We start from the raw sequence: 13110 nt of genomic DNA, 5'->3' as shown, positions 1-13110 counted from the left end.
AGATATTTGTGGCCCAATCACCCCTACATCTAATAGCAACAAAAGGTACATTCTGTTGTTTATTGATGATTATAGCAGGAAAGCATGGGTATATTTTTTGGTAGAAAAGTCAGAATCTTTTAACTCTTTCAAATACTTTAAGTCCTTGGTTGAGAAAGAAGCTGAGTTGCCTATTAAGTGTTTACGCACCGATAGAGAAGGAGAATTTAATTCAGTTGAGTTCAATGATTTTTGCAAACAAAATGGGATCATAAAGCAATTAACGACCATCTATACTCCGCAACAGAATGGTGTAGCGAAAAGGAAAAACAGAACGATAATGAACATGGTTCGTTCAATGCTATCGGAGAAAAATATACCCAAAACCTTTTGGCCGGAAGCAGTAAATTGGACCATCTATGTCTTAAATAGATGTCCTACCTTGGTGGTCAAAGATATCACACCAGAGGAGGCTTGGAGTGGGATAAAACCCTCAGTAGATCATTTTCGGATTTTTGGATGTGTAGCACATGCACATGTTCCAGATGCAAAAAAAACCAAATTAGACAATAAAAGCATTTCTTGTGTGTTATTGGGAGTTAGTGAGGAGTCAAAAGGTTACAGACTATATGATCCGGTCGGTAGAAAGGTTTTTGTGAGTAAAGATGTAATTTTTAGGAAGAAAAACAATGGGATTGGGATGCAAAACAAATAGTAGCAGTACACTTAGATTTGGGTGATGGTGATGATGCAGATGAGAAAGAAAATGTGAGTGAAAATGAACTTGATAGTGATAGAGAAGATGGAGTTAGGGAGGAGGATCACATTTTTTGTGATGGTGGCAAAATGTGAGGAATTTAAGGGAATCTCGTGAGAGGCGTCTTCCTACATGAATGGATGATTATATTAGTGGAGAAGGTCTTTCAGAGGATGAAGCTCATATGGCACTAGGGATATCAACTGATCCATTGTATTTTGAAGATGCTATACAAGATGGAAATTGGAGGCTGGCCATGGACAATGAAATCAGATCCATTGAGAAAACTACCAATTGGAGCTAAAAGGATTGGAGTAAAGTGGGTCTACAAAACCAAATACAATGAGCACGGAAAAATTGATAAGTACAAGGCTCGATTGGTTGCTAAAGGCTACTCTCAACAATATGGAGTAGACTATACAGAAGTTTTTGCACCAGTGGCAAGGATGGATACAGTAAGAATGATTATTGCTCTAGCTGCACAAAAGGATTGGAATATTTTTCAGCTTGATGTTAAGTCAACTTTTCTCCATGGTGAGTTAACTGAAGATGTTTATGTAGAGCAACCAAAAGGGTATCAAAAAAAGGGTAATGAGCACTTAGTTTACAAATTGCACAAAGCTTTATATGGATTAAAACAAGCTCCACGTGCTTGGTTTAGTCGAATTGAAACACATTTCATCAATGAAGGATTTCAAAGGTGCGATAGCGAACAAACATTATTCACCAAGAGAAGTTTGGAAGGAAAAATTATTATTGTAAGTGTGTATATTGATGATTTAATTTTTACTGGTGATGATGAAACTATGATGATTGATTTTAAAAATTCCATGTTGCGTGAATTTGATATGACCGATTTGGGAAAAATGTGATTCTTTCTTGGGATTGAGGTGTTACAACAGTCTTCTGGATTTTTTTATATGTCAAAGAAAATATGCATTGGAGGTTTTGAAAAGGTTTGGCATGCTGGAAAGTAACTCTGTGAACAGTCCAATTGTTCCGGGTTCTAAATTGAGTAAAGCTGGAAATGGAGTCCCTGTTGATGATACATATTACAAACAATTGGTGGGAATTTAATGTATCTTACTACCACAAGGCCCGATATGATGTTTGCTACTTGCCTTATAGGTAGGTACATGGCAAAACCAATGGAAGATCATCTTCAAGCAGCTAAAAGAATACTTCGGTACTTAAAAGGGACTGTGAACTATGGAATTCATTACATAAAAGGAGGAAATGCTGGATTGTTGGCATATACAGATAGTGACTATGCTGGAGATTTGGAAGATCGAAAAAGTACATTTGGGTATGTATTTTTAATGAGTTCAGGTGCTATTTCGTGGTGTTCAAAAAAACAACCTATTGTGACCTTATCAACTACAGAAGCTGAGTTTGTAACTGCTGCAATTTGTGCTTGTCAAGGAGTTTGGGTGAGGAAAATTTTGAAGGAGTTGGGCCATCCAGATGAAAGTTGCATTACCATATTGTGTAACAATAGTTCAACCATCAAGCTGTCAAAAAATCCAGTTATGCACGGTCGAAGCAAGCATGTTGATGTGAGGTTTCATTTTCTAAGAAATCTTACAAAAGATGGTGTAGCTAAATTGGTTCATTGTGGAAGCCAAGATCAAGTGGCAGACATTATGACCAAACCCTTAAAGTTAGAAGTTTTTTAGAAGCTTCGAAGGTTGCTGGGAGTATGTGAATTTTCAGAGGAAAACTAATTGCTTCTGAGCATTTAGTTTAAGAGAGGGAATGAAAGGTTTTTTGTTATAACAGTTTCCTATTTTTAGCTTTCTGTTTCCACTTTGTTGAATTATAGTAAGAGTGGGTTGCTATTTTTTCTCCTTTATTTTCGTGGATGTAGTTTAGCTACTATTTAAGCTTAGCAGCATTATCAATAAAAGACAGTTTGTTGTGCAATTCTTTTTTGTTCTCAACAAATGCTTCAATCCTATAGGCCTAAAGTCCAAAGGCCCAGTCTACTCCAACCCAAAATTAAAGTTTGATAGAGTTAGCCTAATTCAATTGTATATGAATCACTATTTTGAAGATCAGACTGATTCATTAAAGCGACTCATTTGAATTATATTTGAATCAAGTGGTTTTATACGCATATATATATATATATTTGTACATTATATTTTATATATTAAAAATAAAATTTTTAATATTTTGTAAATATATTTTTGTAACTTAGATATCATAATTTTCTAGCTAATATAAAATTTTTAAAAAGGGTTAAAAACTAATAAGAAAGTCTTAGAAAATAAAATAATAAATGAAACTTGATAATAGAATTTAATCGTGAAAATGTAAAGATATATAATTTTAAGAAATAATTAAACAAATAATATTCAATAGATTGGTCTAAGATTGACCCAAACCCAGCCCAAAACTTAATTGAATGAGTCAAACCCAAGAATTGGATTATGGACTTGACGATTGAAGCTTTGTGAGTCCAATCCAAGCCCAAATAGTGTCTTAGGTTTATTGAGTTTAGGTTTGAGGGTATGTTTAGGCTTCATTTTTCAACAGTGAGGATATATATAAGGATATTTGTAATACATAGTAGAATAAGAGAAAAAAATCTAAAAATATATTACCTCTTTAAAATATAGATGAGTTGACTAGTCAATTTTTGACTTTTTTTTATTTCCAATTTTGTCTTCCCTTGTCTTATCTTGATGTACACCTCTTTTTAGTCTTTTTATTTTCTTTATCTTCTTCGATTTTTGTTTCTTCCCTCCTTTTTTCATTTTTTAATTTTTTTTTCTTTATCTGATTTTTTACTTCTTCCCTTTTTTTTTTTTTTTTAGTTTTTCTTTCATTTGTCCGGTTTTTGCTTCCTTTTTTTCTATCTAATTTTCTTTCCTTTTTCAGTTTTTGCTTCTTCTTTTTGTCTTATTTTTAAATCTTTATTTCCTTTTTTTTCACAAGAATTATGAGACTGAGTTCTATACCCAGGACTTGAAAGTATTCAATTCATAAGTAACTTAACACCAACAAGTCAATCATCAAGTTTGATTATTATAACAAATAATAAATATAAATAGCAAATGAAAGTTATTAGTGATAATCACTAATATTTTCTATCATTGATAGCTTAATCTTTGATTATATTTTCATAGTTAATAGCCACTTATAGAAATCTATCATTGATAGCCAACTTGGTGAAATTAATTAATAAAGTTGAATCTTGAACTAAAATGTAGGTGGAATGCCTTAGAAGTTATCACCAATAGTATGTTTATTAATAGAAGCTATCATCGAAAAGAAAAATGACTTATAAATGTTTGGGAAGGACATGAAAGGGGAAAAAAGGTGTTTAATGGCTATGATTGATAGAATCTACTACTGATAGCATGTTATCAGTGATAGAAATTAGTACTAATAGCATGTTATCGATGATAGAAACTACCCGATAGCATATTATCTGTGATAGAAGCTTCCATTGATAGTACATTATCGGTGATAGAGAACTATCACTGATAACATAATATCAGTGAGATCATGATAACATCTTATCAATGATGTTATCAGTGAAAGAAGTTATCACTGATAACCACAATATGAGTGATGTTAGTGATATCGGTGATAAGACTTAGGTGATATCTATATATCGAGTTTCTTTCAAAGGTGATAACCAGTTATAGAAGTCTATCATTGATAGCCTTAAGTGTTAATATTTCAAGGTTCATTCTAATTTACGAAAGTCTATCAATGATAACGACTGATAGCTGTTATCAGTGATAGCCATGATAAAAGATTATTAGTGATAACTACTATAGTAATCAAAGTTGTTGGTCTTCTTTCAAAGTTGATCACTATTTATAAATCTATCATTGATAGCCACTGATAGTCTTAAGTAGTAATAATTCAACATTGATTCAATTGATGAAAATGAATCAATGATAGCTACTGATAATTGATAGCAAATTAAAAGCTAATATTTCAAGATTGTATTAATTTTTCTCAAATTAAAAGCTACCGCTGATAATAACTATCATCGATAACAATTGATAGAAGCTATCAAGGATAGCAACTATCAGGGATAGCCACTAGCTGCTATCAGTGATAGCTTTTAATTTAAGAAAACTGGGAAGAAGCGAACAAAATGGTGGCTAGGCATGTGTTTTTTATTCTTTTATCATGCAATTATTTTATCCTTGTACTATATATTTTATTATTTTGGACTTGAATTCTATTTATACAACTAACCCTATATATAATTCAATTATTAATAAAGATTCGAGTATTTTGACTTTTTAAGGTTGATATATGAATGATTTAATTAAGTTGAGAGATTTGACAAAACCAATTATGATACATTTTATAAACCATTTCTCTGGGAATTAAAATTCATATATGTTAGTATTTGAACACAAATATATGAGTGGAAGTGTTCGTAATATATTGAAAAATGTTGAATTTAATTAGTTTAACTTTTGAATATAGCAATAATTTAATATATTAAAGGAATTTTGCAAAAGGAGCACAGGCTCTCAAGTCATATAGCATATAATAAAGGAAATGAGATATGACATTAAAGATGCTCCCAATTATCTTTCAATAGATGGAGAAAAGAAGGGACACACTTGTCCACCAAGTGATTGAATACAACAAAACAACCAAAAAAAATGATCAAATAACAGAATAATAAAAGGCTAAAACTGTAAATTAATAAACATAATTCAAAAATATATTATAGAACTAACAGACTACCTATATTACCTCAGAACAACTCATGAAATAAACAGTTCAAATTATGGAAGCCTCAAATTGAAATATAATCATACAAATTAAACCCTTTCAAACTCTCTCTCTGTTGTCTTCTCATACATTTGCTTCATAAATTAAATTACACACCAAGCACAGTCCTATTTCCATAATACTATGTATATAGTTTATTCTTTAATTAAATAATACATTTTTTATTTTCAATATTGTTATTTAACACTTGGAAATTGAAGTTTGGTTCAAATCATCATGTGAATTTTCAATTTCTGTTTCTGGTAGAATTGGATCGCTATTATTATTATTTTCTATACTCTCACAATCCCTTTCTTTGCTTTGTCCCCACAAAACACTGTAAAGGCTAAGAACCAGCAACATACCACCTATTAAACTGTTCAAAAATACGAACAAAACATGTAGTATAATTATTCATTATATATAATTCATATAAAAAAGTATCAATTTATACCCTAAATGTTAAAGTATTAATTTTATCAATTTGAACCTTGAACTTTTTTTAAATTATATTAATTTACATCTTCAATTACGTTTTATTTAGATAAACATCGCATGAGACTTATAATTTTATCAATTAAATATTTAAGTTTTTAAAAGTGAATCAATCTAGACTCTCAATTAAGATTTTTCATGAAAATTGTTCATTTATCAATTCTAACTGTCCATTTTATTAATCCAACGTTTGAATAAGAATTGAATACGGAGAATTTTTCAAATGTAATAATGAAAAAAATAATAAAGTAATGAAAACCATTACCTTCCCAAGCTGATTGCATCAGATAGTAAAAACTGTGAACCAATGAGAGTAGCAATAAGATTCAATGGAGTTGTAGCAGCCAGAAAAACAGGACCCTTCTTCTTGATGACCCAACATGCCAAATAGTTCCCAGTGCATATCACAAAAATTCCCTACAGATTAGTTAACACCATTTGATTTTGGTTCGGAATTCCGAGGCTAGAGCGTTACGTATAATGAAAGAAAATGACATACACAGTAAAGAACGGCAAGGAGACGAATATTCCAACCCAGTCTCCATTGCGAAGGATTTGTTTCGACTGCAATTGCTACAACAAATGTCTGGAAAGTGCTTGACAATGTTTGTCCACACGTTAACACAAGTGGAGATGGACAAGTCTTCAAAACCAATGCCTGCAAAATATACAATGTTACATAAATAAAATTTAGTGTTTTGTATTTAGTCTCATTAATATTTCAAAATCACGACATTTACAAAAACAATATAATTGAGTTAAATCTAAGTTGTCATCATTTAAGGTAAATGAACTGAATAACAAGTAGAATTTGTATATCAAATTTGAATAACATTTGAAAGTTAGAAACAAATGTATTATTATCGTTAATTGTGTATCAAAATTTATTTTGTATTAGATCAGGTAAAATTTTGATAACTATATTTCATTACCTGGAGAACAAGCCAGAGGCCTGAAGAGGTGGAAGAAATGAGAAGCAAAAAGCAACCAAGAGCCCATGTGTTTTGGAGAGAAGAAGCATCAGATTTTTGGTGGGTTTCTAAAAAATGATAATTGAAAAGAGGCTTCATGAGAGGCCCTTTGTAAAATGCAAGTACTGAAACACCACCAATGCATAACATTAGGCCTCCAACTTTTGCCATTCCACTTGCTTTTCTCACCTTTAATTTCTCCATCCTGTCCCCAACATATAGGAGCTTTAATGGGTTACATCAATCAATATTCTCTTTTTTATATATATATTCAACCATTACAAATAAAAAAAAATAACACTTTAATCACTTAAAATTAATTTAATTTTAAAATTTTCACTTTTAAATGTAATTTTCATATTATCAAAATTAATTTTGAAAACTAAAAACATCTTTTAAAATGATGCTAATCATTTGCATCCGAATAAAAATTTGATGTATGTCCAAAAAAAAAAATTAATGACTAAAAGATATTGTATATATTTATATAGAAAGAGGGAGTATGTAACTTAAATTCAACCATTCTAAAGCTATGATTGTAATAAAGTGATTTCACAATTTTTTTTTCAAGATATAATAAACAATTTGCTTGAGTGGAAGATGATGGATTGCGCACTTAATTGACCATCCTGTCCAAGAACAAGGACCATAGTTTCCAAATAAATTTAAGTGTATGATGATATAATTTATGATCCAATCATTAAAGTAAAACGATTGAAACCATATGTGGGTATATATTTCACATATCATAGGTTTAAATCTTATCTCATATATATTATGGGATATTTTCCTTTAAAAAAATGTAAATATGATATTGTTTCCTATAATTTTTGTTTCATTCCATTTACCTCAAACTTTCAAAGGTATAAAGATTTAATTAAATTTTATTGAAATTGGTCGAGTATTAATTGAAACTTTCATGTACCAAAACACGACATGTGATTAGAGGATAATAATAAAACAACTTTTACTTAGAAAATTCAACAACAAATTAGTAAAAGGAATGAATTTTAAGACTTTGTTGAGAGTTTAACTACTAAATTTAGACTTTAAAATTAGAAAAACTCATGAAATAAAATAAAATAAAATTGGGAGAAAGAATATGAATTGGTACCTTAGAATAAGAGCAAATAAAAATGTGGTGACAGGAAGACAATTAAATGCTGCAGCACCCGAAACTGCAGATGTATATTTAACACCTAACCCATAAGCTATCAAAACCAACGTCCTCCTGCATCATCATTATTATTATTATGCATAAACCAATTATTAAATTTATTTTTTTTTTTAAAAAAAAAACCTCTTAATTAGAAAAATTGTACAAACCCTAGTAAGGCCAGCATGAAAATCTTGAACATCTCTCCAACTGATAAACATGCTACTTCTTTTCTACCATCCATAAAAATTATAAAAGAAAATTAAAAAAAATAAATAGAAAATGGTAATCTTCTTATAAAATAAATGTTATTAGAGAGAAATGATTATCAAAGGAGGGGTAAGAAATATATTGAAGTAGAAATACCTTTTGAAAATGATGGTAGGAGGGATTAGGAAGAGAGTTCCAAAAGCTTGCCTGTAAAAAATGAAAATAAAATTGTTCATACCAGAAGCAAAAGCAGCTTTTGCCAAAATACTCATCCCAGAATAAGTGATTTGGACAATAATAGCAGCAATAAGAGGCTTCTTTAATTCCATTCTCATCAAAACTCATTTAATTTCCCTCTCCCTCAATTACCCTCATTATGTGTGTTGTTTAAGATAGTATATATATTAAAGGTGATATATATAATGTGTTTGGGGATTCTTCTTTTATTTTTTTTATTTATTTTTTTTTTTTTTGGTCTTTTTCCCACTAGATTAAGTACAGTTCTTTGCAAAATGTGGGGAATTTTTCTGCATTACATGTTAATGTTTTGTGATTGATGGGTTGATTTTCAATGGTTAGTGGTTTGTTTTTTTTTTTTTTTATATTCTCTGAAAATATCAATATTGAGATGTTTTTTTCTATCTCAAATACTATAATGGGGAGGTTGGAGATTCAAATTTACTGACTCGTATTATTTTGAATAATTACCTATATAAGTTTTAGTATATGATAATTTAAAGCATAACAAGAAGATTAAGACAATGAAATGAGCGAGATAAATATACATAATCAATTAGGTTTATTATATTTTAGAGTTTATGGATGTGTTTGGTTTAACTTTTTTAAGTGTTTAATTTGGAAAAAGGAGTTATTTTGAAAAATAATTAAAACGTTTAACAACCACTTAAAATAACTTTTGGAACAATTTCAAGATGTACTTTAAATAATTTTTCTCAAAAGAATTTAAATAAAAATAAATTTTTTGAAAAACATTTTTTGTCTAGTCAATATTCAAAACTGCCTATATGTCATGCAACCTATGTAGTTCTTGGAAAAACTATAAAAGGCACAGACATGAGCCAAGTTGATTACTACTAATTAAGATGAAGCATTTATTCATGCATGACAATTACCAATCACAAAATTAATGCACAAGAAACATATAAGTAATCAAATGCTCATAAGTAACAATAAGATATATTAGAAAAATTAAGGAAAAATACTCTAGGTTCTCGAAGTCTCACAATCTTACAACTGAAGTAGCCAAAACAGACCCTTGATCAGAACACAAACTCCAGTTGAACATCGTGACGATATAACCTAAATTCTCTCCATGAGTTCGATTGATTACAAGATGAAATATGTAAAGGGAAAAGTCTTTAAAAACTCTCTAGAAACCTTGTAAATGTCTACTAAGAAGATGCCCTAAAATGGGATAAAAAAAAGTGTATATACTACATGTTAAACAATATTGCAGCATCGAGGCATTGCCCTAATTCTTTTTTCCAAAATAACCAAGACAAGCATGTGTGTTTCTTTCATAAAAATATGTAGTGTTGAGACATTGTAGAGTAGGTGAAAACGTTGCAAAGTAGGGTTGAAACATACTTAAAATGACTTATACTCCATCTTTTCTTGACTTTGATTTCTCAGTTTAGGTCCAATTAATTTTGTGAGCACCGAAAAATTTTCAAAAAAAAAATGTCAAACTATTTACAGAAATAACAAAAAAGAATCCTAATAGACTTCTATCAGCGTCTATGATATAGTATCAATGATAAGCTTCTATCAGTGTCTATCACTAATAAACACTAATAAACTTCTATCAATATCTATCAAAGAAGATTAAATTTTTGTTATTTTTGTGTAAATAGTTTCACTTATTTTTTTTTAATTTGTGAAAATCCCCCATTTTATCTATGCGAAAATATGGAAAATTAACCAACACATTTTAGTGGTATTATATAGTTTCTCTAAATAATTTTAAAATCATCAAAATCATTTAAAGAAATATATATATAGAAACACTTGGAAAATAATTGATTATTAGGGGAAAAAACTTTATTTAAAACAATTAAAAATTTTATTCTAAATTTATTTTTATTTATTAATATTTGTTTAGAAAAAAATAATACTTTTGATCATCGACAAACCTGGAAGAAGTTGTAATAAACGAATTTTAAAATATTGCTTTTTCAAAAGTGTTTATAGAAAATTGATTTTATTTTTAAAATACTTTTTTCGCAAAGTTGCTTCAAACACAGTATTATAATAATTTAGTCCATTATAATATGATTTTTGCGGTCAATTTTTGAATTATTTACCTTGTTCCTTACTTCTTTTTCTTTCTTCTTTATAAATGGAATTTCCCTGCCTTCATGTATATTGTCAGTAATTGGTCCATTGAATTTCTCTAGTGTCGTCGATTGTTATTGGAATCTATCACTTCCTTTGAAAAAGGCAAGTACTAAGATAAGGTTTTATTATTTTAAAATTAAATAATAAACGAGAAGAACTCATAGTTGAAATCATCCAATAGAGTTTCTTTTGGATTTAAATTCTTCCACAAATTTTCTATTTTAACATCATCTTTCCCCATCAAAATGGGTTTAGCTCAATTAACATAAATATGTCCTGACGATTAAGAGGTATATTAAAAGATATATGTACATAATTTTTTGTATTTTCTTTTTTAGTTCAACAATATATAATGAGAATGTGAATATTTTAACTTTACAGTGAATATATAAGAGATTTTTGTAGAGATGATCCAATCTTAAAAATCAATAAAAGCTAACTTTTTGTTTATGTCACAAACAACTCTACCACATGACACTCCTCGCGATAGGAATGTCACTCCCATCGCAAAATATTCAGAGCCTTAATGCAATATTTATTTTCAATCACAATGTTTTTTTAAATCACTAGTTGGTCGAAAAAGATGAGTATTTTAGGATTCTACTTCATTTAAACCGGTGGTGACAAGAATTCAAATCAAATTTCGCTAGTCATTCTCCATCACAAATCATGAGTGTTATGTAATATCGCGATGAGATTTTGTTGAGTTTTTTGCTTCTTTATTCACTAATCTCTCAGCCTTATATCATTGAAGTTATCAGGCCTTTTTACGCTGGACAGCAAACTAACTTTGAGCTTTGGCCCGTCCATTTAACCATTCCTTTTTGTGGTCGAGAATGGTGGGATGGACCCACCACTATTCTACAAGTAACTAATCCAAGAAAGACAAGGAATTTATATGGGTTGCTGATGCTAGGGTAATGTGGTTATTACCCTATAAAAGGGATGCTTATCCCTCATGAAAAGGCAGAGAGAATGAGAAAAGGAAATCTGAAATTACAGTGTGAAGGCTGAAGGCATTCTTGAGCTAGGGTTTTGGCATTGGGGGTTTCTAATCCTCTATTTTGTGATTTTTTGTCAAACTCATGAGTGTATTTGCTTTGATTCAGGTGTGTATACCTATAATATGTTCATCTGATCAGTAAAGAAGTTACCAACCTTGAAGAATGGATGTAGATCTCAATTAGAGATCGAACCACTATAAATTTCTCCGTGTCTCTCGTCCTCTACATCTTTATTTTTCTATTGTTTACTATCAATTTTTAGTTCATACTTTATTGGGTTCACTAATTTGTTATTAACAGATTTATAATTACATAAAAACATGTCAAACTCAGATAAAATAAAAATAAGACATCTTGCTAAAATATGTGAAACAAAACATGAACTGTGCATAAGCATTTTCTATTGTCCTCGTATGGCTCTATCTCAAGTCTCTTTCGTCCCTCGTCAGTCGATGCTTGTTGTTACCTGAAATACATGAAAGAAGAAAGAATGAGTATAACAATACTCAGTAAGTGACCCACTACTAGGCCCTCTAGGTTACCTATTAGCTAGTTTATCTAGGCACCTGTGTACACCCTTATCATTTCAACCCATAGTGATCCCGAAAGAACATGCATCAGTCATAATGTGTACTCCAAATGTACAAAAATCAATCATAAACATGAATCCGAGGGGACATGCATCAGTCATAGTTTGTAACCCAAAAGTACACGAGTCTGACGTAAACATGAACCTGAAGGAACATGCATCAGTCATAATGTGTAACCCGAAGGTCCACAATCAATCATAAATGTGCACATATATAGTCATAAATGTACACCTTCCTAGATAAAAATAGTTAACAAGAACCCTATAACTTAACATGCATCAGTTCACATAACTCCTGTGTTTTTTTTTTTTTTTTGTCGTCTATCTTAGGGGTAAAATTTTCAGTATATCTTGAGTCAACAGTACATTCAACATGGTCAAACAATCCAACCCAATCAGTCAGTGCCATTAAATCATGTCGTTCAATCAATCATAAATTATCAATTCAAACAGTCCAAAATAATCAGTTAAATTAGTCTTAACCGTCTCAAGAAACAGTCCAAGTAGTCTTAAGTAAACAGTCCAAGTGGTAGAGACGACTGATTCGAAGGTGAACCAGTAGAAAGCCACTTACCTAAATTAAGTTCAAATTTTAAACCAAATCAACTATCCTGAAAATTTTATGGATCAAACCTAAAATAAGAGCCAAAATTAACGTAACCCCTGTTGGGGTTTGTGCCCTAAAGTCTCGTGTCCTGTAGTTTGTAAACAACTTTGTAAAAATACTTGTGATGTATAATATATATGATATTTACTTCACTTCTTGACTTTGCATCTTTAGATGTTTTTATTTTATCATAAACCAATAAACTTAATATCCCTAGTTGTCTTTATGTAAC

The 13110-nt window shown here is 30.1% G+C and overlaps 1 protein-coding gene across 2 annotated transcripts in view; it reads right to left on the bottom strand.

Moving 5' to 3' along the window:
* LOC120072940 (WAT1-related protein At5g64700-like) overlaps positions 1-8716 on the bottom strand; it is a 17487-nt gene extending 8771 nt beyond the window's left edge. For both annotated transcript variants that reach the window (XM_039025472.1, XM_039025473.1), the window contains exons 1-6: positions 8477-8716; positions 8281-8343; positions 8069-8185; positions 6916-7159; positions 6483-6641; positions 6249-6400 (exon numbers count right to left, since the gene is read on the bottom strand). In XM_039025472.1, coding sequence (XP_038881400.1) covers positions 6249-6400; positions 6483-6641; positions 6916-7159; positions 8069-8185; positions 8281-8343; positions 8477-8655 — 914 coding nt within the window. In that variant the 5' untranslated portion in view covers positions 8656-8716. The remainder of the gene's footprint in view (positions 1-6248; positions 6401-6482; positions 6642-6915; positions 7160-8068; positions 8186-8280; positions 8344-8476) is intronic.
* Between the last annotated feature and the right edge of the window lie 4394 nt (positions 8717-13110).

Source organism: Benincasa hispida, chromosome 3, assembly GCF_009727055.1.
Source record: "Benincasa hispida cultivar B227 chromosome 3, ASM972705v1, whole genome shotgun sequence".
Classification (NCBI taxonomy): domain Eukaryota; kingdom Viridiplantae; phylum Streptophyta; class Magnoliopsida; order Cucurbitales; family Cucurbitaceae; genus Benincasa; species Benincasa hispida.
This window is presented reverse-complemented; position numbering and strand designations above follow the sequence as displayed.